The 24,349-nt window shown below is 36.4% G+C and overlaps 2 protein-coding genes across 5 annotated transcripts in view; one reads left to right on the plus strand and one right to left on the minus strand.

Moving 5' to 3' along the window:
• Window positions 1–508: 508 nt before the first annotated feature.
• On the plus strand, window positions 509–11,037 carry osbpl2a (oxysterol binding protein-like 2a). 2 transcript variants are annotated; one of them, XM_065285498.2, is made up of 15 exons: window positions 522–598; window positions 1,744–1,903; window positions 3,866–3,961; window positions 4,046–4,148; window positions 4,246–4,321; window positions 4,429–4,563; window positions 4,647–4,744; window positions 4,829–5,011; window positions 5,109–5,216; window positions 5,859–5,948; window positions 7,222–7,348; window positions 7,577–7,696; window positions 7,772–7,895; window positions 8,534–8,624; window positions 9,099–11,037. In XM_065285498.2, exons 3-15 carry the CDS (start codon window positions 3,925–3,927, stop codon window positions 9,199–9,201), a joined length of 1,395 nt encoding a protein of 464 aa, XP_065141570.1. In that variant the 5' UTR covers window positions 522–598; window positions 1,744–1,903; window positions 3,866–3,924; the 3' UTR covers window positions 9,202–11,037. The 2 variants fall into 2 exon arrangements, with proteins under 2 accessions (XP_065141569.1, XP_065141570.1); XM_065285497.2 differs by lacking the exon at window positions 1,744–1,903 and having other exon boundaries at window positions 509–598.
• Window positions 11,038–13,728: 2,691 nt separating this feature from the next.
• Window positions 13,729–24,349, minus strand: part of cables2a (Cdk5 and Abl enzyme substrate 2a) — a 13,020-nt gene continuing 2,399 nt past the window's right edge. Inside the window, exons 3-10 of one of the 3 annotated variants that reach the window (XM_065285500.2) lie at window positions 24,318–24,349; window positions 21,537–21,614; window positions 18,983–19,079; window positions 18,509–18,677; window positions 18,165–18,262; window positions 17,762–17,868; window positions 17,273–17,477; window positions 13,729–15,608 (exon numbers count right to left, since the gene is read on the minus strand). In XM_065285500.2, the coding sequence (XP_065141572.1) occupies window positions 15,468–15,608; window positions 17,273–17,477; window positions 17,762–17,868; window positions 18,165–18,262; window positions 18,509–18,677; window positions 18,983–19,079; window positions 21,537–21,614; window positions 24,318–24,349 (927 nt within the window). In that variant the 3' untranslated portion in view covers window positions 13,729–15,467. Of the gene's footprint in view, window positions 15,609–17,272; window positions 17,478–17,761; window positions 17,869–18,164; window positions 18,263–18,508; window positions 18,678–18,982; window positions 19,083–21,536; window positions 21,615–24,317 lie in introns of all 3 variants that reach the window. The other 2 variants (XM_065285499.2, XM_065285501.2) reach the window with 2 other exon arrangements.

The following is a 24,349-nucleotide window of genomic DNA, read 5'->3' on the forward strand; positions in this document are numbered from 1 at the left end:
TGAATTGGGTTCATGAAAAAGAAAACACTCACAGAACCCAAGGAATTTAAAGTATCTTCCGCCATCTAGTGGCTATAATATTTTATCTTTTGTCAAAAACGACATTAAGATGTAAAACAGCTAAATTAACTAATTTTTGCTAAATTATAGAATTTTACTTTGCATTCATAAAACTTATTTAGCTTCAGAGTGGCTATAAAGCCTTCAAACAGTCATTATTTCTAATATAACTAACCTACATATTCAAGACAAAAAAAGAATAAAACGCAACTACCAAGCCTTTATATTTCGTTAGATTATAAATAACCTTCATGCCTGCCTTTTTGGTACCGACCTTTATACATAATTTTAATGTAGCCCCGCCTTTTCTAGAGGTTAATATCGTGCGTTTGCAGAGGGCTATTATTTTTCAATTAGCTACTTTATCTGCCAATCATCTTTCATCCCGCCCCTTTACGTTTTGTGTCCCATCACAGCCCTCCAATCCCATCTGTCATTCCGAACTGGCGAAATGTCCCCGCCCCCATGTCAGCCTTCCCAAACTGGGCGCTTGTTGTCTGTCCCACCAAAGAAAGGAGCAGCTTTACGTTATTCAAAGGTAACGTGACACACGCTAGTTATTCAGTCCGTCACGCGCGATCGCGGTTAAATAGCGTGATTTCTGTAGCGTGGTGTTGTGGTTAATGGCATCAAACGGGTTGTTGAGTAATATTGTGTTTGTTATTGACCGCTTGTTGGGATTGCTAGCGGCTAACGCAGGTCAAAACAGCTCGGGCAAAATAATACCGTCCACATTTGAGCTGAATTAAAGATGCCGAGCGAGTCAAGTTATTCATAGTATCAGTATTTGTTTGTATATTTAACAGGGCATAACTTGAATGTCATCGCACTCGTGCACGTATCACTTATCTGTTGGCTAACGTTAGGCTGTTACAGTGCACCAGATTGTGTTTATGGTGTGTGTATGGTTGTATTCAGATAACGTTAGTTGTCCTGTTTGTTTGATCAGTACATTTGGGGAAATAAACACTGTGATCTACATGAAGTAATAGTGATATTTTATAACTTTTTATGTATACCTGGATAAACTAAAAATGGACCCCTTGTGTTGATTTTGCACTTTGTACACCTGTGTGTGGGTGATGGAGAGAGAGAGAGAGAGAAAGACTCATTCATCTGTTAGCAGTAATGCAAGCTCATCTTATCTGAAATAAGTCATTGCAACCGTTACTAAATAATCTGAGTTTATCCAGGCATCACTTTTGTGTAGTCAGGAACTTCATTTATGTCCGAGCCTCTTGGTTGTCATAGTAACAGTAGGTAAGGTATCACCTCCCAGTGAGTTGTTAGACTAGTTTTACCTTTTTATGGATACCATACACCTCTAATTTTTATCTTTGTATGTAACATTACCTTGTAATGTTCTTTAAGTTGCTTTGAAAAAAATTGTCTGAATAGCTGATACTCTGATGTAGTCTTTTTTTAAACAGGATTATTTGGCAAAGATTAGTTTGACGATGAGAAAGCTATTATTTTTATATCTACAGTATGTTGTTGTGATATGTCAGTTTGTATGTCTAAGAGTTTCTTTCTCATACATGTTGGTAATTACTTGGTAATGACTGTATTTATTTAAAATTGACTGTATTTAGAGTCATATTAAGACCACAGCAGGCAAAGTAGACAGTTTACTTTGGCTCCTTTGCTTTCAAATCAACGGTTTATCCATTTTCTGATCCCAAGTCAGGAACATTCACCTTTACACTCCTCTACTGAGCTGTACCTTTACTCTGTGTGGTTATAAAACCGCTTGGCCACGTGCTGCTCAGTCGGCCAAAACGTCCTCAGAGGTCTGTTTACCACATGGGCTATTTGAATGTGTGATAGCTGTCACCTTGTTACAGTAAGTGTGTGCTTTGCCTTTACTAGTTCCAAATAATTTGCATGAAGCTGTCCTCTGTTATACTGTCAATAGGTTTTTTAAAACTGCTTTGCATTTGGTGTTTTACATCAAAATAAGATCCTAAGATGTGATCCGGCGTTTTAATAATTTTCCCTTTCAGCCCCTTGCATTCCTGTTTCCCTGTGCTACCGTATAATTCCTGTATGGTATTTTTACTGTAATGAGGTGGACATTATGAAACTCTACATTTGGTTGCTGTAATGACATTTGATTGCTGACACCAACTCTCTCTCTCTCTCTGCTATGAGCCTCCATTGGCCATTAAAGGATTAGCTTGATCCGCCACTTTCATCAGATGGTTTTGCCAAGCACAGCTGTTTAAAACATGTGGTTGGATTTGTTCTTTCTAAGAGAAAAGAAGAAGAGTCAACATTAAAGGGACACTCCACTTTTTTTTGAAAATTTGCTCATTTTCCAGTTTACCTAGAGTTAAACATTTGATTTTCACAGTTTTGGAATCCATTCAGTCGATCTCCGGGTCTGGCGCTAACATTTTTAGCATAGCTTAGCATAATCCATTGAATCTGATTAGACCATTAGCATCGTGCTCAAAAATAACCAAAGAGTTTTGATATTTTTCCTATTTAAAACTTGACTCTTCTGTAGTTACATCGTGTACTAAGACCAACAGAAAATTAAAAGTTGCGATTTTTCTCAGCCGATATGGCTAGGAACTATACTCTCATTCTGGCATAATAATCAAGGACTTTGCTGCTGTAACATGGCTGCAGGAGGTGCAATGATATTACGCAGTGCCCAAAAATAGTCCCCTGCTATTGAAAGTTACCAAGGGGACTACTTTCAGGCGCTGCGTAATATCATTTTGCCTGCTGTAGCCATAGTACAGCAGTAAAGTCCTTGATTATTACGCTGGAATGAGAGTATAGTTCCTAGCCTTATCTGCCTAGAAAAATCGCAACTTTAAATTTTCCGTCGGTCTTAGTACACGATGTAACTACAAAAGAGTCATAAATAGGAAAAATATCGAAACTCTTTGGTTATTTTTGAGCGCGATGCTAATGGTCTAATTAGGGTGGCCATTCGTGCCAGGTCCGCCGGAAACGTCCCGAACATGTTTTCGTGTTCGTTCTCCGGAAGTCGCGTTGGTGGACCGCATACGTCATCAAGGTTTAATATTTCGGGTTTAATTTCAGAAAAGCAGCCGTTACATTTCAAGGTAAGAATGAAACTACAATGATTGTATGTCTTAAAAGAAATAAATCTTAATTTTCTAATGTATTTTAACTGAAATGTGAGAACCTCGATGACGTATGCGGTCGAGCAACGCGACTTACGGAGAACGAACTCGAAAACGTGTTTGGGACGTGTCCGGCGGAACTGGCACGAATGGCCACCCTAGGTCTAATCAAATTCAATGGATTATGCTAAGCTATGCTAAAAGTGGTACCGCCAGACCCAGAGATTGGCTGAATGGATTCCAAAACGGTATCAAATCAAATGTTTAACTCTAGGGGAGCTGGAAAATGTGCCTATTTTCAAAAAAAAGTGGAATGTCGCTTTAATGTCCAGTGTGTTTCAGGTTACATTAATTATTTGCTTTTATGAGTTGGGATGTTTGCAAACTTTGCATGCCTTAAAACTCTTTATTTATCAGATACTAGGTCTAGGTGTATGTTTTTTGGGGTAAAAAATAAAATGCAGACGGTACTGCCAATATCGGTACAAGTCTGATATGACTTTGCAACAGAAGCTCTGACAGAAGTTAAAGCTTTCCAATTAGCTGGCATGTTGTGCAGCTATCAAACAGGCAGGAAAACCCTGTCTTTTAATTGACTTTTTATTCACCATTTTAATAAAGGTAATTGTGAGGCTTTGACTTGCATGTAAACATCTATTCCACATAAACTTAAACGCTTTGTGATTCTCGGGTTTGATTTATAGATCACATTTAGGCTGATGAACGATGCCTTCTGATTGACATCAACAGCAGTGACTCCATCATGAACAGCGAGGAAGAGTTCTATGATGCTGAGACAGGTGAAGAACACAATGAGATTCTGAAAGTATGTAGGTTTGCACATTTATACTTCATTATCGAGCTAAACTTTTTTCCTGTCTCAGGTTTGGAATCGGACGACTCGTGTGAAGTCAGCTTTAAAGATGCCTGCGTCAAGCATACGGTAAACGGCAAAGTGCCGTCTGAGAATGGAGTTTGGGAGAGACGGTAAGCTGTCGAAATAATATCAACATGAAATAATATCCAGCAGCCGGAAACCAAATCTTAATGTAATGTATTTATATGTGTGTATCTGTGCATTCAGAACTACTCTCCCAGCGCCCATGTACTCTAGAAATGACTTCAGTATATGGGGATTTCTGAAGAAATGCATTGGAATGGTGAGCATCTGCGTTGATTCTTTCTTAACCTTAAGCTGAGAACCGACCATCGTGCTATCGCCCTGAACATTTTCCAAACCGTTATCTTTTCTTTGGCAATGCATTAGGAGCTGTCGAAGATAACAATGCCTATTGTTTTCAACGAACCGCTGAGCTTCTTGCAAAGAATTACAGAATACATGGAACATACATACCTCATCCATAAAGCTTGTACACATTCGGACTCTATTGAGCGTATGCAGGTTAGTCCCTCATTTATCACATGTGTATAAAATTCATTGTGATGTCTGAGATGTTTATTAGACCTTGGCGGCTAATTTTTCAGCTCGTTGCCGCGTTCGCCGTTTCTGCTGTTGCATCGCAATGGGACAGAACTGGGAAACCTTTTAACCCTTTGTTAGGAGAGACTTACGAGCTCACGAGGTAGACTCGCTGTACATTCATCTGCTGTTGCATATCTACTGGTCTTTTCCATACACATGTAGCTCATGTTTTATTTGTGTTCAGAGAGGATGTAGGTTACCGAATGATCTCAGAACAGGTCAGCCACCATCCACCAATCAGTGCCTTCTATGCGGAGTCACTGAATCAGGACTTCTCGTTTCATGGCTCTATCTACCCTAAACTGAAATTCTGGGGGAAAAGTGTGGAGGCGGAGCCGAAAGGCACTATGACCCTCGAACTGTCCAAGTAAGTTATACTGTATATAGTGAAATCACTTTAAAATGCTGTGATCAGTTCTGGGCTTTATAGAAAATAATTATGACTGGCACCTGTTTCTCCCCAGGCACAAAGAAGCATACACGTGGACAAATCCTATGTGCTGTGTGCATAATGTTATACTGGGTAAACTGTGGATCGAGCAGTATGGAACAGTGGAGATAGTTAACCACAGGTATTGCGTGCCTTCATCTATTGGTTTATGCCAAATTGTGTAAATAGTAGTCAGTAGGAGTGTTTCTGTATTTTTGACCCGTATTTTTTCACCCGTAGAAACCTTAATCTTTATTGAAAGTGTGTCATATTTGTAGACAAAGTTTAACATACATTTAGAATTTTGTGCCTATTTGACAGAGAAAAAGGGTGTTTGTAGTCTCACCCCCTCAACAAATATATTGGACTTCCTTCTTTCAATGATGCAAAATGATGATTTTTACATCATTGAAAGAAGGAAGTGCAACACTGAAATCTGTATTTCTCCTGTCTCATCGGCAACTGAGTAAATGATGTACGACCATTTAAAAACATGACTGGGGTTCTAACTATACAAAGCTTAATGCAAATGGGTGAAGTGTACCTTTTAAAGTCATTTTTTGTAATTTATTGTTTTCTACATAAAATCATCCTACTTGCATAAAAATAATTTTGTGAAACATAATCTTGATATCTTTAATATTGATTGAGTAAGGTCATGTTCAAAATTGTAACAATAATAAGATTACGACAGTTTAGCTAAGTTAAGTAACAGCAAACAATTAATCATTGTGGATCATTGTTCAGTCAATGAACTGTTCTGTCTTCTCTCTATTGGTTTTAGCACTGGGGATAAGTGTGTGCTGAATTTTAAGCCATGCGGCATGTTTGGCAAGGAGCTACACAGAGTAGAGGGACATATCCAGGACAAGAGGTGAGCAGTCACTCGTGTCAGATGTCATCGGGTATATCTGGCTCACAGTCTGTTGAGTTTATGCTTCATATCTACTGCTTATGTCTCTCTTCTCATTGAATGCTTTTTAAATGTAATTTAAAAGGGACATATTATGCAAAATCCACTTTTGTAAGGACAAGAAAGTGTGTTGGCAGTGTGTGAACACAACAACCACATAATCCACCCTCTCCTTTTTTAATCCCCATTAAAACAAAGCATTATGTCTCATTAGACATGCTGTTTTGATACTCTTGTTAATGTGATGTCACACAAACAAAGCCACCGACTGACCCCCACATTTTTCTGTGGTGTCGCAAACTCAGAACACATATTTAATAAAGCATTATACAGACTTTAAAGGTCCCAGTTTTTCCTGTGTTTTTGATGCTGTGATTGTGTTTGTAGTGCGCAATATAACGGGTGTTCATGTTTCGTGTGTGTAAAAAAACAACAACGCTATACCTCACGAGAATTTGTAGATATTTTACGAGTTGGCTAATTAGTATCAATTCATATGACCACATTTGTAAGTTTTTGTACGATTTGCCTTGACCCCTGTGATGTTGGGGTTAGGTGCGGGGTTAGGGTTTCGGTTTTGTTGTTGTTCTTCTTTTTATGAGAATCGTACGTTTTTGCACGATTAACCTCATATGAATTAATAAGAATTAGCCAACTTGTAAAATATGTACGAGTTCTTGTGAGATCAGGCTGAAATTTTTTATCACACAATTTATTTATCTGTATAGCGCTGTTTTCACTGTCCAAAAAACGGGCTTTTTTATCTTCCTTGATCTATGAAGTCCCTCCTTTAGAAATATGTAATGAGTTCTGATTGTGTAGCTTGTTTAGTGTGTTGTGATTCGACAGCAGCTTAGCTTAGCAGTGCCGTTTGAGCTAAGCTGGCGACTGACATATTCCTGTGGGCGGAGCTTAGCCGGAAACTCTTATATTGACGTCATCCAACCAGGAAGTAGGGGGCTGTAGTCCAAACCGGCCGTTTGCTTTGAAAGGGTAATTCTGTTAAAGAAAATATAGGGCCTGGCATTGAACTTTGAGCTTTATAATTTTGTTCTATTATTTATGCTCTAACAGCAACATTACACACTAACTAAAGTTTGAAAAATGGTATCAGGAAAAACTGGACCTTTAAAATAAATGGTAGATTCTGTATTTGTTTTCTTATTAATATTTGTCCTTAAAGCAGTTGGCTGTTCTGGATTTAATGTTTGCATTTTGTACGAATGAATTTCAGTAAAAAGAAGCGTCTGGTTATCTACGGGAAGTGGACTGAGTGCATGTACAGCATTGACCCAAAAGTGTATGAAGCCAATAAGAAAGCAGAGAAGAAAAGTGGAGGAGATTCTAGGAAACATAAGCAGGTAAAAAACCTGTTTTCAACTCTGACTGTAAAGCCAAAATGTATTTTCTGTTCTGTTTTCACACGGTAGTCTAACCTCCAAAAGACTTCCACAATGGTCTTCATCCATTCAGAGCCTTTTAGAAGATGGGAAGGAATTTACTTTTTGAAATAGTTGTAGTACTGTGCCTTTCTTTACTCTTGCTTTGTGTTGTTTAATAGTTTTAATGTCAGATCCGTCTCTAATTAGGAGCAAAGTACAGGCGGTGATGATGCAGATGAGATGCCAGATATCCAGGAGACGGTCGCTATGATCCCAGGCAGCACATTACTGTGGAGAATTGCTCCTCGACCTCCAAACTCCACACAGGTTCCTAAACCAAATCTTCTTTTATTGCTGCACATGCAAACACTGGGTGTTTCTAACTTTATTGATTCTCCCTAGATGTATAATTTTACCAACTTTGCCATGGCACTAAATGAGCTGGAGCCCGGCATGGCTGGAGTCATAGCGCCAACAGACTGTCGTCTGCGACCGGACATCAGAGCTATGGAGAATGGTGATATAGGTATGGAGAAGATCTTGCTTTCTCTTTGACACACAGACCCCTATAAAGTACTTGATGTTACAATCTAGAACCTGTTTTTTGAAGTCCCAGTGAACTGGAAGTCACCATCGACTAATCGACTTATTTCCTGGAGCTGCGCATCATAGCTGCGTGTGTATGGATCTTCGTCTGCAGCGCATATTGCATTTCTGCACGAGTGCACCCTCTGGCTTTTGGATGAAGCGGCATTTCACTGTAATTCATTGAGAAGCATAGCAAGCATCATCGCCCGATACATCGGTGCACCCCTAGTTGTGACGTATTTCTGCGTGAAATAGTGGGTGTAGCTTGGGTTTTCCAATGTGCTTTGATTGGATATAGAAAAGTAGGCATTTTATTCAGAAATACAACTGGCAGCAGACTGACACTTTGGAGCGGGCGGAGTTAATGGATGCTCCCGCCCAAGCCATCTAATTGATGTCATCATAACATGATCGCCACTAGAGGACAGAAGATTTTGATTGAAATTCATGAGGGCACATGAATTTAAAAAAATAATGACCCCACACAGAATTTTTTTTGAAAAAAAAAAAAACACTGCAATGTTACATTAAAAAATTTAAATTGTCAGTTTTGATCTCATTGGGACTTTATTTCAGACACTGCAAGTCAAGAGAAGGAGAGACTGGAGGAGAAGCAGAGAGCTGCCAGAAGAGAACGTGCTAAAGATGAAGAAGAGTGGTCCACAAGGTGATCTCTTTTATTAACAAAGCCTAAAAAGTATTTTTTTCCTATTCTGTAAACATGTGAGACTATTCTTCGGAGATCAATCACACTGCTCACGTTCACATCAAATTAAAGGCAGGGTATCTGATTTGATCCAGAAAATTTTTTAGTTATGCTGGTTGAAAGTCTCCTCACAGCCTAATAGCATATTTGTATAAATACGTGTCATCTGTGAAAGGTGAAGGACCAAAAAATGTTCAACAAATCATTGAACTCAGACCGAACGCAATAATTAGATGCATGCAATTTTTGCTCCTCTTCTGTGAACGTTTTTTTGCATGCCACTGCGCACCCTGTTCACACAGACATCATACGTCATCAGAGCAGTCACGTCCCCTCTGAAAACACAGGCAAACTTTCCTTCTGAATTGACAACCTGAACAAGACGACAAAAATATTACCCAACTGTAACACTTCAACTGTCTTGACTTATTTCAGATGGTTTCAGCAAGGCAATAATCCTTATACCGGAGCTGCAGACTGGATCTACAAGGGTGGTTACTTTGACAGGAGGTACTCTGATCTTCCAGACATCTACTGATTTGGTTGGAGCACTTGACCCATATCATTTCCTCTCTCTCTCTTATAAGCTCCCTTCATATTTCACATTTTATCTTTTTGTTTGGCGGAACGAGAGATTCAAACTAATGTTTATCGGACAAAGCCTCTCCACACTTTTACTGTCCACTAGAATGTAAATTCGGTGTTCGTGAAAATGTATTTATTTATTGCAAAAAGTAGGGAATGCCTTACGAAGTAATTCATGTTTGTTTTTTCATTTCAATTTACGTTACAGCTATTACGTGCAAACCTCAATATGTATGTAGATAATTTTAGTTGTTAGTTTATATGCATAAGTACTTACCTTTCCGTGCGTCTCTTGCCTAGTTACACTCAGGTGTTTATTTTATTGGTACAAGCGCTGCAGTGCCGCCTGTATCAAATTCTGTCTGATTGTTGAACTGCAAAGCTGCTCAAGACATATTAGGAGATTATCATTGTGTTTTTGGTCAGATAGTGCCGGGCAAAGATTAATCGCGATTAATCGCATACAAAATAAAAGTGATTTTGGGCATAATATATGAGTGTGTGCTGTGTGTAATCATTATGTATATATAAATACACACACATTCATGTATGCATTTAAGAACCATTTACATGTGTTTATATATTTATTTATATTTTATATATTCTATATAAATAAAATAAAAAAAACATAATATTTATACACAGCACAAACTTGTATATTATGCCAAAAATCACTTTTATTTTGTATGTGATTAATTGCATTTAATCTTTGCCCAGCACTAATTAAACTCATCTCGATTATATAATTTTTTTGTAATGTGACCTCTGTTATGGTAGGCAGGATGTGCACATATGTCATATATGATAATCTGCCAATCAGCAGGTGATTTTAAGTACCTAATAAGGAAATTGAGCAGGTTTTCTTAGTCATCCCATCTATAACTATAACGTCTCATTAATACGGCTCTCATCTTTATGGTGAGTTTATAAAAACAAAAATTCTCATTCCTCACTCATTGAAAATATTTTAGTTTTTCGACAAGCAAAAATTAAAGCTGCTTATGAAAAAATGTTTACTTGGTTTAAAAATAGATGTTTTTTATTCTAGAAATAACTTTCTAATACAACCTGACACCAACATTTTATTTTGTTTATGGTTGCCAAAGCGACTTGTAGAAACTAAAGCCATATAACTTATCAGGAAGTGTAATTGAATGAAACAGAGATGGGTGCTAATCCTTTACTTTTGTTTCTAAACTAACTACTCACACATATCAGGGTGGTTTAGCTTAGTCCTCATATATATACATGCATACCAAAAATGCTCAGTTTAGTACAGTACATGCGTTGTTGTTTTTCTTCTTCAAACATGCTAATCGAAGACAAGAGTTGACCTCAGTGAATTGCAAAGACATCTTTGTCTTTTGTTTCAAAACTTTAAATGATACTGTGATTTTAAACACACACAAATCTCAGAAGCTATGCAAAGGATGTCTGTCTGTCTGTGAATTGTATTGTGTCAATGAGCGCCACTGTTTATGTAAAATACTTTGGGCAAAGGTGTAAAGCATGTTAGTATGTTTGCATCAGATATTTGGGATGAATGCAGTAAGAAATAACATTATCTTATTAGAAATGTTTATTGATCATCATCTATTGTGTAGCACAAGAGTATTTAACTTTACTAAGTAGTGTTTCATGTAGTGCATACAATTCCAAAAGCCAAGCTTTGGGCCATGTCATACTTTATATAGCTTAGTTAGCTTCAAATTATTTTATACAATATATTGTGGCATGTCTAAACAAGCTAATCTTATTATTAATGCTTAATTTTCTAGAAATATTTAAACATTTTTCTTCACCAGCTGTTAACTTAATAGCTTCATTGGTCATTATAAAAAAAAAAACATTACACACATCTGCAGTTACTTCATGATATTGTGCAGTCTTTGTTGTTGGTGTCACATTTACATGAGTAAACCTAGTCACATTTAATAGATCCATGTAAAGCAAACATATACTCAGAAATGTCCGTCTGTGTTCCCATTAGGAATTGTCGCCATTGTGAAACTCACTTCATAGATATAGGCTGGCTTTACGTAATTGAATATGATGCATTGTGACTTTTTACTACATTTGTATAGATCACCACAATTCATGACACCAATGCACTTATGAATCTGTCTTATGATTCTGCTCTTTCATCAATTAGCAATATTATTAATGATACATGCGAGACCTCACTGAATCAATTCATAAAATATAAAGGAATTGACGAACATCAGATCAGAATTTTTGACAAAGCATTTAAAAGAAGTTTATATGTAAGATGGTGAGAAAGTTTGTGAATTACATATTGTTGTGCATTAATCTAAATGTGAACTGATCTTTATTAAAGTCAGTGACAATGATAAAGTGGATCTAATTAAATACAAAACAGAAAAGCTTTTTGTCTGCGTTTTATTAGTGATTATAAAGGCTAATTCTTGTCTGTGGAGGTGTATTTTGGGCACCTTCTCTAACCATGTTCATGTTATTTATGTAAGATTGAAATAATAAACAATACTTAAAATAGGCTTGATGTTTTTTTTCTTGAATATTGTAGATGTGATTGTGTTTACGAAGGACGTGGAAAGTTAAAGGAAGTCATATCAAGATGAGAAATATAGGGGACTTGAGTGTAAATTACACACTGATCTAGAGTTAAAGAGTACTGGAAGTCTTTCCCTATGGAGACTTTTGGTGTGATTTTTCTTTTTTTTATAATGGGTCATTCTACGGAAATGTCAAGTTTTCTGTCCCTAGCCTTTACAGAAATATTACACTTGAAAAACACTTCAGGGTTACAATTTTTTATATTTTAAAATGAAACAATATGTTATTTGAACAATTACACCTTCTTAAGCCATCAATGTAGCAATATTTGATTTTTATTAATTAATTAGAATTCCAAGCACCACAGAAGTGCTCGTTCCCACAGTCACGTACAGAGGGAAAATGCTTTATTTTGGGATCAAAGACAGTTTTTTCTTCTATATGTGTCCATAACTATCAAATATATGATGTAAATTACATTAAAAAACAAAATGCTAAATAAATATTACAAAATATATAATGAAAGTAGTGGTCCCCTGGAGTTGTGTTATTTGTGTTACCGTTTAACAAAAAGCTCTAATTTTTAACTAAAAATCACACTGATGACATCACTTGACTTCCTTCTTTCAATTTCCTGGAGATCTATGAAGAGAAGCCCATGGTAAGTCCACTGTCTCTTTTCAGTTATCAGAAATCTTCTCATTTATCTCATGATTTCACTGGTATGACCTTCTTTATTGTTTGGGAATTGCAAAAAACTAGAATACAAATGGATTAAACTACTTAATTTAGGGAGTATACAATTATTGACAACATGTGGTTTGATACTTTGCAGCAGCAATTTTGTAAAATGCCGTTTTCATGTCAATTGTCACCCTTCCTTATGGGTAACACCAGTAAAGATCAGTAACACACATGATTTTTTTGTGTCACTACTGTGTTTTTTTTTTACATTAAATAAAATCTTTCACATGTGACATGATGATAATTTTAAATACATTGAATTCTGCTACACTTACGAATTAAAGCAACACCAAAGAGTTTTTTTTACCTTAAAATAACGCTTCCAAAACAGTTTCAGTCGTTCATCCACTCTAAACAGGGTGAACAGCACTTTCACATTCGCTTTGCAGCCCTCTATCGGCCAAAACCGCACTAAAGAAGTTTCCAAACGTCGGGTAGTGGTCCTGTAGTCCGAGTGAATACTACAAAAACTTGCTTTACGGCAGACCTACAATCCAATCAGAGCCAGCTATGCCTCAGTATTTATGACAGTGGGTAATGGACAATTACGCTTCTAACCTGTAGGGGGAGCAAAGAGCCAAAACTCTTTGGTGTTGCTTTAAGCTTTAAAGCTGAAAAAATTATAAATAATATTTAATAAACACCTTTAATATTGCTAAAGAAGTAAGGTAACCCCACTGACAAAAAAAATGGTGTATGCAGTCTTTAAGTACATGAACACAAAAAATTAATCATTAAGCTGTCATTTATGTGTACTCATAAAGTCAAAGAGTAATCTAATAATGTGGTCTAAGTCAGTGGTTCTCAAACTGGAGTCCGGGGCCCCCAGGGGGGCCGCAAGAAGGTGCCAGGGGGCCACAGTTTTATGACATTTTATAAAATACATTCATTTATCATGAATTCTGTGTAATTAAACCTAAAAAAATAAGGCTACTAACCAACAGCACTACTTTGTATAACTTAATATGTTTTGTTTAATTAAAACGTTAAATTTCAGAACAGTTTGTGTCATAAATTATCTTTGGGGGGGGCCGCGAAGGAATGCACCGTACACATGGGGGGCCGCATGCGGAAAAAGTTTGAGAACCACTGGTCTAAGTTTAAATGTTAGAAAAAGAAATCAATTTTAAGGCATCTTGACATACCAAAAGTGGACGTTTCAGTAGAATGACCCTAATACAAATTTCACAGACAATATAAATAATCAAAAACATTTTTATAAATGTATTTCAATGGAAAAGACAAAACCACAGCATCTACACAGCACAAAACAGTGAACAGTACAAACTAACATTTCAATCTTTGACATACTTTTTAAAATAGTTATGTCATCATTTTAAAAATAAACTTTTGGAAGGAATTTATAGGCACGAACACTCACAATAAACACAGTATTCTCATGCCGAATGTCACAGGATGCCCTCACAGTGTTTGTACCATTCTAGATCCACAGAAAACGTTCATGACAGTATCACAGGAGTGGGCTTCTTAAACCCACATGCTTGCTATTAAAATTATTAACGTGGTGGGATATGTAAAAGTAGTATGGCAGCAAGACTCTGAGAAATGTAATAAAAAGGCACTTCATTCAGTAAACAGTGAATTTACACTTAAAAAAAAATTAGAGAAGTACGATTACCCATAATTCTCCAGATCTATTGCTCTCTCTCAGAGCCTTCACAGTAAAACGGCCACCACTAGATGGTGGCCATGTGCTTTACTTTATATTCAAATGTTCAATAATTATGAAAAAAAACAATACCTTGAATTCTGAGTGGATTTGCTATAAAGACACACTTGACATAAATTATTCAGTTTTAATGTGCCAAAACCTCTCGTATCTTATCGCTTTATTACAAACTGTAGCTTCTCTAGGACTGAATGCTGAAACCAGATGTATAAAATAAATAAATAATGTTGCATAGTGAAATTGTGGTAATGTTTCATACTGTGATACTGTCCATATTTTGAAAAGTAAACTTAGGGCACCCTTACAGTATATAAACATTTCCAATGGGTCGCCGAACTTTGGAGATAAAGATAAGACAACATTTATGAGCAATAATCAAAACGTTTCATAAAGGTTATGTCATATTCAACACTGAACATCACAAAACAGATTCACTTGGTCATAGAGGTGATGTGTCCTCAGTGACCAAACACATAACAGCTGAATATAGATGTGAAATCATTTGTAAAAACTACTTCATGTTGCATATATAATAATTAAATAAATAGGACAGCAGGAACCTAAAATACAGATTTCACTGTAATAGTCACAAAGTTAAAAAATGTCCACATCCCATTTTAAGACATTCAAAAATATCTGGAACTAGTAAACAGTTTAGGTTCTGCAAACATTTGACAAACTACTTAAAGTGACACACACACATTCAAATGTAATGGTTTTTATATTCATCACAAATCTATCAATTATTGTGGAGTGTCTACTCAAAAAATACTACTCCCCTTTCAAAACCCAAGTATATCTGGTGAATGTCAGATGACTCTAAATAAAACGAAACTACCATTGAAGCACAATTAATGCGCCTATAAAATGTCATCTCTAACATAGAGTGTCTGACTGGATGCGCATCGGAATGCTACACGTACCCCAAAAACAAAAAGAAAACCACAGTACAAAACCACTCCTGGCAATTTATGTGAAAAAATCTATTTCTGTAAACATAAATTATGATTTAAATTCAAATTAATGTCCATCAATAAAAATATTGCATAAATAAGGCAATGCATTAAGAAATAAAGCTTTTAAATGTCTTTGATAAATGAAGTACTTGTATAAAAATATATGGGAAAAAAAAATACTTAACCAGTGTCTGAAGTAAGCAATTCTACAAACAGCTTTATAAAATCAGTTACATTATGGAAGTGAAAATGGGAGTGATGAAAAAACTACTGATCTGGGATCTGTTCGACGGATTAGCACTGCTGCACCAGTCTGCGATAGTGGGGCATGACCTTGCTGTCTGGAAGGTAAAGTGCCATCTCCAAAGCGACCAAAACTGTGAACTCTAGAGAAATCAGCTCTCTGCGGTTTATTCGAAAACGCTCCTCCAATCTCTGATCAGGGTCAAGTGGGGAGGGAGAGAGAAAATAAGTGAATAAACCATTCTTTACATTAAAGGATAATCTTTCAAATTATATGCATAGATAGCTTTATGTATTACTTGTTATGGAATACTAACAGATCATTGGTACTAATATGGTACTGTACATTGATGATGTTATGATAGTAGCATTATATACTGTATGGGCAATTATATAACTGCTGGACAAAACCCATTATGTTTTTGTGTTTTTTTCTAATGATTATATTTTTAATGATTATATTAACTATTAAAAAGAGTTATAGCAGTTTATTTTAATAAATAAAAATACAGTTGTAAAGTATATATATTTTATATTAAAAATCTATAAAATGAGAAAATGTTTTACTCCCAAAATGCTAAAAAAAATAAAGTCACAAGTCTCAACTAGTTTGATCCAAATTTCAAGATAAAAAAAAAAATCACAAAAACTGATATTTATATATTTGAAGAGTTTGGTTTCAAAACACAATAAATCCATTTTGACAAATTTTGTTAAAAATGTGTTTTCTATACCAAGAAAGTAACAAGATGAAAACCACTATTTTGTTACAAACTTTCACATAGCATCTTTAGGTTATAAAAACATAAACAATTCGATTTTCAAAGATTTATTATAAAAATAATGGAAAGTTTTATCCCCTGGGGTGTGTTAGCAAGACAGAAGCATGATGCTGTCGGGAGAACAAGCAACAGCCGGCATTTTTCCGTCTACCGAATGCCTCTCGTGTAAATTATTCAATTTTGATGGCTTACGTTTCTGCCCCGTCACAGAAAACCACCACAGGTTTAGTTTTATTTAGTTTGTTTGTTTGTTTGTTGATCATGAAGTACAAAGTAGATGAGGAAAAGTAGGATTTTGTGTTTATTCAAAGTGCCAACATTGTTGTTTACAATGCATGGAATGGTGCGCTGTGATTTGTTGAGCGGATTTATTGCATTCTGCTGAGAAGGAGGACTGGCGTTTATCGCGTTTTGGAAGAAAAGATGACAGAATAACATGGCGGATATTGGATTTTGCGTAAAATGAAGAATTTATTTTTTAATACAGACCAGATACAATACTGATTTTGGTGGGAACTCTTTTTTTTTTAATGCCGTTTATCACGTTTTGAACCAAACTCTTCATTTATTTACCAACAACGGCCACTAGGTGTCAATGGTTTGTGGCATACTCTTTGTCACAAATTGATGCATTGCAGTCACTGCATTTTCGTGCAAAAAGGTTTTGAAATATGAAAACTGTCCAATAATATATAGTTTGTCAAGATTTTTGAAGAACTATAATAGGATGTGTAGTTATGAATATATAATAATGAATATGCATTTCTACGGGTCAGTGACATTTAGCAAAATTACTGTGATACTGTCACATAATTTTTATCATCAAATGGCTTTAAAATATGAAAACAATTTTGTTACCGTCAAACTACCCTGGTAACACATTTTGACAGTAACAAAACTGACAAAGTGTTTACTGTACTATGGTATTTGAATAGCACCATGATATTGCCCTTGTACATGTTATAAAAAACCTTGCAGTACCATTATCATTTTTTTTTTTTTACACTGTAGCCTGTGTAATACAATCCAAACCAGAAACATAAAAAAACAGAAAATCAAACATGACCCACTTACATCCATTAGTTGTTTGACATCTTGTTTCTTAAGGTCACTGCTGATCTTGGCAGCCAGTAAGACGCAGGCGGCAGACACCAGCTTTCGGTTTTGTTTATTCAATCGCCCCTGCAGAACTAGCTTCTCAAAGTAAACATAGGCCATCGCGATGGTAACCGGCTGGAGCCCACACTCCTCACTTACTGATCGCATCTCCCTTTTCAAACTTTGAATGCCACGGGAAAAAAGAAAAAAAAAAGGTTATACTAAACTGAGGCCAATTTCCAAAACACAAAGCACATACAGTATAAAACCCAATGCAAGCTACTTTAAACAAATAACATTACATTATGTGTGAAAAATCGAATTCTCCTTTCAAGTGTCTATTGAAACGTGACTTAGGGAGGAATAAACTGAATGATTCATAGCAATGAATCATGATTTGTTTAATAGGAAGGGACAATTTCAGTTCAAATGTAGCATACAGTATGTCCCAAAGTGCAACTTTACCTTCTTATCTTGCTGAAAGTCAGTTTTATATGAGGAAACTTCTCCTTGAATGTCTCATTCATGTCTTTCTTCAAGTCAGATGGTTTTACATACTCAATAACCGTCGTCTGTAGGAGATAAAGAGACTTTTGTTGTCATAAATGTGCATGCAGCTTTTTATGGTGACTACAACACACTGGAGATGTAAATATGTTGCATTGCGGAGCTGATAGACGTCATGCTTCTAGACTTTAGCCATAATGAGCCAATAGGCTTATCACATGACCTGCTGATGTGACCTGATACAAGTCATAAATTGGGTTCAAAGAGTACCAAGCAGTTTATGAACACTATCATGTTATGTTGCAAAGCAGATGTTTTTAAGGCATGTTCATGAGGTTAGTAATCTACAGTAGGAGCTTACAACATAAGACGTGAAAATAAGGACTCGCTTGTGCTTCCCACAAGGCCACTGGGGGTCACTGAGTAAGTTTGGGTCATAGTCTGATAGCTCATCCACACCTATGAAGAGATACACACAACATTAAACATACAGGTATACTAACAGTGGCTTGTCAATAGACAAAACATATAAAGAGCACAGGTGCAAAACCTGCTAAACGTCGTCACAGTAAAAATAAGATAATGTATTAACCGAATGCTCTCGGCACCTATTATACATCCATCAAATATTTGAATGCATAAATAAATCAATTTAAATGTAAACAATGCAACAAGTGTTAAATATTCAGCGATCATCTTACATACCAGTATCTTGGCCCACACCGCTGTTGATTCGGGAGGGTGTGAAGTTCTTTTGGGCGTTGAGTCGGTTTCGTGACATGGGGGTCTGACCTGTACTGGTGTCAGGTGGCCCACTGCTCTTCTGCCGGACCAAGGCATTTGTTGGGAGTAGGAAGCGAGCGTATGACACAGTCTGCAACCCACAAACAACCAGTCAGTCAGAGAGATACAAGTCTATGTCTGTAAACATATGTGTGTGTAAATATGTATAAGTAACATCCTTATGCTTTGGCAATGTAAAGATTCTTCATAAAGTTATCAACAAGGCTATCAGCAAACAAAATATAAACATTGCGCAAACACACAACCAGTGACCCAGTTGCTCAACAACACTATAAAACCAGACTGTCAACATAACATACACCACCACCACCACAAACAAACAAACATTGAGGGTAGTAGATTGTTATGCCTCCATTGTCAGAGATCTTATCTTACCTTTCCGAGGTCCACCTCCACCCCCTCAAGTCCTGGGACCATATCAACTCCCCCACCAGATGAGTGTCTGTGTTTCTGGCCTTCTGGTTTTAAGTCACTGCTGCAGGTAAATTAATAACATTCAGCCTTATCCTTTCGCATATTGACAAAGACTCTTTTGTTTTCTTGTTTGCATTATGCAAAAGTCACCAAAGCAGTCTATTAATAAACTAGCATCGTGTTTTAGTTGGCTGTCTGTGGACTGGCTTGTCTGTAAACAAATTATAAAATTCTTTGAATGACAAAGATGGTATTTATGTGTGATACTGCTGCACTTTTGAAGACCACATGGAATGAAGTTGACATTTTGTGGTTTTCAGGCTGTTTAAAGGGGCCATTTTATGCAAAATCCACTTTTACAAGGAGTTTGGACATAAATGTGTGTCAAAAGTGTGTGAAAAAAATCCACCCACTCCATCTTTATTAATCCCCATTAAACCAAAGCAGTCTCATTAGAAATGCTGTTTTGATTCTCTTGTTAATGTGAAGTCACACAAAAAAAGCCACAGCCACTGACGGACTGGTTAAAGGGACACTTCACTTTTTTTGAAAATATTCTAATTTTTCAGCTCCCCTAGAGTTAAACATTTGATTTTTACCATTTTGGAATCCATTCAGCCGATCTCCGGGTCTGGCGGTGCCACTTTTAGCATAGCTTAGCATAATCCATTGAATCTGATTAGACCATTTAGCATTGTGCCCAAAAATAACTAAAGAGTTTCAGTATTTTTCCTATTTAAAACTTGACTCTTCTGTAGTTACATTGTGTACTAAACTAAGGCCGACAGAAAATTAAAAGTTGCGATTTTCTAGGCAGATATGGCTAGGAACTATATTCTCATTTTGGCGTAATAATCAAGGACTTTGCTGCTGTGACATGGCTGCAGGAGGCACAATGATATTACGCAGCAGCCGAAAATAGTCCCCTTAGTAACTTAGCAGAGGGACTATTTTCGGGGCACTGGGAAATATCATTTCACCTCCTGCAGCCATGTCACAGCAGCAAAATCCTTGATTATTACGCCAGAATGAGAATATAGTTCCTAGACATATCAGCCTAGAAAATCACAACTTTTAATTTACTGTTGGTCTTAATACACGATGTAACTACAGAAGAGTAAATTTTAAATAGTAAAAATATCAAAACTCTTTGGTTATTTTTGAGCGCCATGCTAAATGGTTTAATCAGATTCAATGGATTATGCTAAGCTATGCTAAAAGTGGTACCGCCAGACCCAGAGATCAGCTGAATGGATTGCAAAATGGTAAAAAACAAATGTTTAACACTAGTGGAGCTAGAAAATGAACCTATTTTCAAAAAAAGTGGAGTGTTCCTTCAACTTCACCCAAAAGATTTTCTAAATGTGTTTGTTTTCATGCACTAATGCAGCTAAAGATACTTTTGTGCCAGACTTTATTCACAAGAATTAGATCTATTTTTAACTGAAAGCAGCAGCTCATTTCCATGTAAAGGTACAGGCATGAAAACAGCACTGTTATGCTCCTGCCCAAATAAATTTGAGCTGAAAGTACATCACAGACACATTCAAGGCACACCTGAGACTTATATTACATCTTGTAAAAATGGGCAAAACACTTCACTAGAAAATAAATGTGTTATACTTTATAGAAATGTTGAGATTGGCTTATGTATGAGAGGTGGACAAATCACTGACATCTTGCTATGCCAAAATCTTATAACTAGGGATGCACCGATAGGATTTTTTTGGGCCGATACCGATACCGATTTAAACAGACAACTTCTGGCCGATACCGATGCCGATATTAAATACTTGTATACAATACTATACAGCTGGTCTATTAGCTAGTTTATTTCTGCATCAAATTATTTTTACTGAACATGGATTTGATCTAATTAACATTCAACTGACCAACATAATAAGAGAGACACAAATTAAGCTTAAACAAATATAATAAGACAGCATGACAACCTTCAAAGGTGGTTTTTGCTATTCAGCATTTATTTTATTAACAACATTAACTCGTTTTTTTACATATAATGGATTTCTTTATGCAGTTAATTAATAGGCCGATACCGATTGTTTTTCTCATGCTATTGCCGATATGCCGATGGTTTCAAATTCATCAAAAATCGGCCGATAAATATCGGCGGCCGATACATCGGTGCATCACTAGTTATAACAGCATCAAATTCTCCTCAAATTCTGCACAAAGCTGGATGACATATGTATAAGCATTGTGTTAGCAGCGCAAAAGGTCATGGGTTCAAAGCCAGGCAACACATACTGATAAAAATGCATACCTAGTAATGCACTGTATTACACATAAAACACCTGCCAACATATACAGCTTATACTGACAACATTTGCCCAGTGACAATCCAGCTTTGTGAAATAGACTTAAATGCATTTTCTTCCATTCAAATCTTGCATTTGGTTCTTGACATTTTAAGCTTTAGTTGTATGAACAGCTGATTTGTCCATCTCTTGTGTATGGGTCTACATGATATGAAATGACCGTGGTTGCTCTGTACCTGATGTGATAACTCTCTCCATAAGGCAATACGGAGAAAGCAGCACATAGGGATCTCTTGGCACATATCAGCACAACCCTGCAGGACACAGATGGCAGGTGTATACAAAACAAACATCAGTCAGGTGATGAACTACCACACACATAGACATCAAACCATCAGTACATCACCTACTGACTGAGCATGCTTACAACACAAAAAGTGCATTATGATGAGTCACAGAAACATGCAAAAATAAGCAAATGGGAGATCTTATGTCAATGTAGTGAAGATGGTGACTGGACACCTGATCAAACCATTCCATATATGGAATAGTGAAGGCTAAAAAAGATTTTTCTACATAAATGTCAAATATAAATATATGCTACCAAGATATTAAAAATGAGAGTACAAAATAATCAATAGTCTTTCATAATTGATTTTTATAGACTTAGCGTTTAGTTGAAACACAAGTGTGATTAAAATGACAACCATCTTGTTTCCCAGAAGTCCTAAATGACATTACAAATATTAGTTCAGCAGCAGTGACAGGTTGTGCTCAACGAGGTCAAAGGTCACACTTTACATCCAGCTGATGTCATGAGACATAGATCGGTAAGTTTCTACACATTGCATTGATCGCTACTACATTAATATTACCTTTTCATAGAGGGGTCCCATAGAGCAGTGGTTCTCAAACTTTTTTAGCGTGCGCCCGCCCCCCCCCCCCCCCCCTTGTGTACAGTGCATTCTTCCACGGCCCCCGAAAGAAAATTTATGACAAAATGTAATATTTTAATTAAACAAAACATTAAATTATGCTGTTGGTTAGTTGGCCTATTATTTTTTAGGTTTAATTACACACAATTCATGATATATAATATATAATATAATATGATATATAATAAATTCATTTATAAAATGTCATAAAACTGGGGCCCCACTGGCACCATCTAGCGGCCCCCAGTTTGAGAACCACTGCCATAGAGGATAAAATGTAGCAATTAATGCCAACCAATTAATGCTTTCTGATGGATCTAGCTCCACCCTTTTGGTACTGCTAGCGGAAGGGTTCCAAAAAATTGTATGGCTTACTATTTTGGTACCACTGAAAAGGGAAATAATTGTGTACGGTACCGGCCGATGGAAACGAGACACCAGAGGCTACAAATCGGGAAGACGAGCAAACTGTATTTCAGGGAAAAGAATAAGGAGAGCACAACATCCCGTGTTGTGGCTGGAGTAATTGAAGCGAGAAATAGGAGCACTTTTGGAATCGTTTATCCTTACGTAAGATAGTTCCATTACGTTTTAATGGCTTTACCTTTGTGCAGTTTTATCACCATAAGCTCCATTCAAGATTAATTTAATCCAACACGGTTGTTCCCAGCAGACAACCACATCTATCCATCTTTGATCTCTGTGAGAACCTAAGTGAGTTATTTTGCGAGTACTTGTGCCTATTATTAAGTTAGCGAAGGAACCACCGAGTATGAAGCTGCAGAAAGCACATTGCAGTTACATAACACAGAACTTTACTGCCCGGGGAACACAGTCCAGCACCCACCATACCAGCATCCTTTTTTACTCTGAATTATTACTGTGTCTGGATTCAGAACTGTTGGCATTTTTTACTTAAATAATGAAAATAATGATTGCGCATTGATCTATTGCCATAGAATGTGACACCTTCTTAAAGAATTGCTTTAAATGGGGCTAAATCTCTTTTCCTCACAAATCAATACTGATTCTTGGTGTAATATTATTTATACAGTATCCACATTTTTCTCGAACGCGGAAGTAAGTGATGTGACGTATTTCCTTTCCGGTGCGAGACTTCCGGTTCAATAGCCAGCCGGTAGAAAACAGTGTAGTGGGAGCACGCATAAAACATGATTTAAACAGTTAATATTTACAACACCTGCCATGTATGAACCAGTGTGAGGATGAAATTAAGAAGTGGCTTGATATATGAAGATATATTCAATAATTTAACACGTTGTAAGTTATTTTAACAAGCCATAATAAACACATTAAACTACATGTATTGAGAATTGTTTTCATTTTATGAAAATATTATTACATCGATTCTTACACAGGTGGAACAATGAGCTTATGAAATTATTTGCTTACTTTTTTTGCTTTTTCATTTAAAACATAACAAAAGTATGTGCAAACACATTACGAACTATTATAAACTAAGCAGATTATGTAGTATTAACTCTGTACTGTAATCGCATTTTTGTAATAATAATATATAGTAGCAGAATAAATAAATCCGCTACATCAGCATATTTTTATCAGCATAATTAGTTGTTTTTTAATAATTATTGTATTTATTGTTTACTGACAGTTTCTATGAAAGGTTTTACTGGATGGATTTGTAAATACAGATCATGAGCGCATGTGCGCCACACATTCAGTTCTTGTGTATGGAGTTAAAACAAATGTTCTGTAGAGATTTACAGCGTTTGTATTCGCTATTATAGCAACCCATAACTGCACAGATTATGTCGATCTTCCTGGATTTCATAATCAACATTAAACAGCCAGTCAAAACGGCACACTTGTGTCCTTCGCAATAGACACCCATTAGCTTTAGTGGCTAACCGGAAGTTATAAACAGGAAAGCTCAAAGATGGTGGCGCCCACATTTACGTCAAGAAACAGGTGGATCGTCAGATTTCTTTTTTACTTTAAATACAGTTTTTTACCATTCCCAATTTTTACCAGCTGTTCCCCCAAAAATAAACCCTATTTAGTGGAAGTATTCCTTGCACTGTATCACACCCGCTGACTCACCTGCTCCCTCGTGTATCATACTGTCTCATATT

The sequence above is a fragment of the Paramisgurnus dabryanus genome, chromosome 21 (genome assembly GCF_030506205.2).
Source record: "Paramisgurnus dabryanus chromosome 21, PD_genome_1.1, whole genome shotgun sequence".
Lineage (NCBI taxonomy): Eukaryota > Metazoa > Chordata > Actinopteri > Cypriniformes > Cobitidae > Paramisgurnus > Paramisgurnus dabryanus.

Coding starts and splice junctions, on each gene's coding strand:
- osbpl2a (XM_065285497.2), top strand. CDS start 3,925: ATGAACAGCGAGGAAGAGTTCTATGATGCTGAGACAG. Junction 4,322..4,428: donor TGAAGAAATGCATTGGAATG/GTGAGCATCTGC, acceptor GCAATGCATTAG/GAGCTGTCGAAGATAACAAT. Junction 4,745..4,828: donor GAGACTTACGAGCTCACGAG/GTAGACTCGCTG, acceptor ATTTGTGTTCAG/AGAGGATGTAGGTTACCGAA.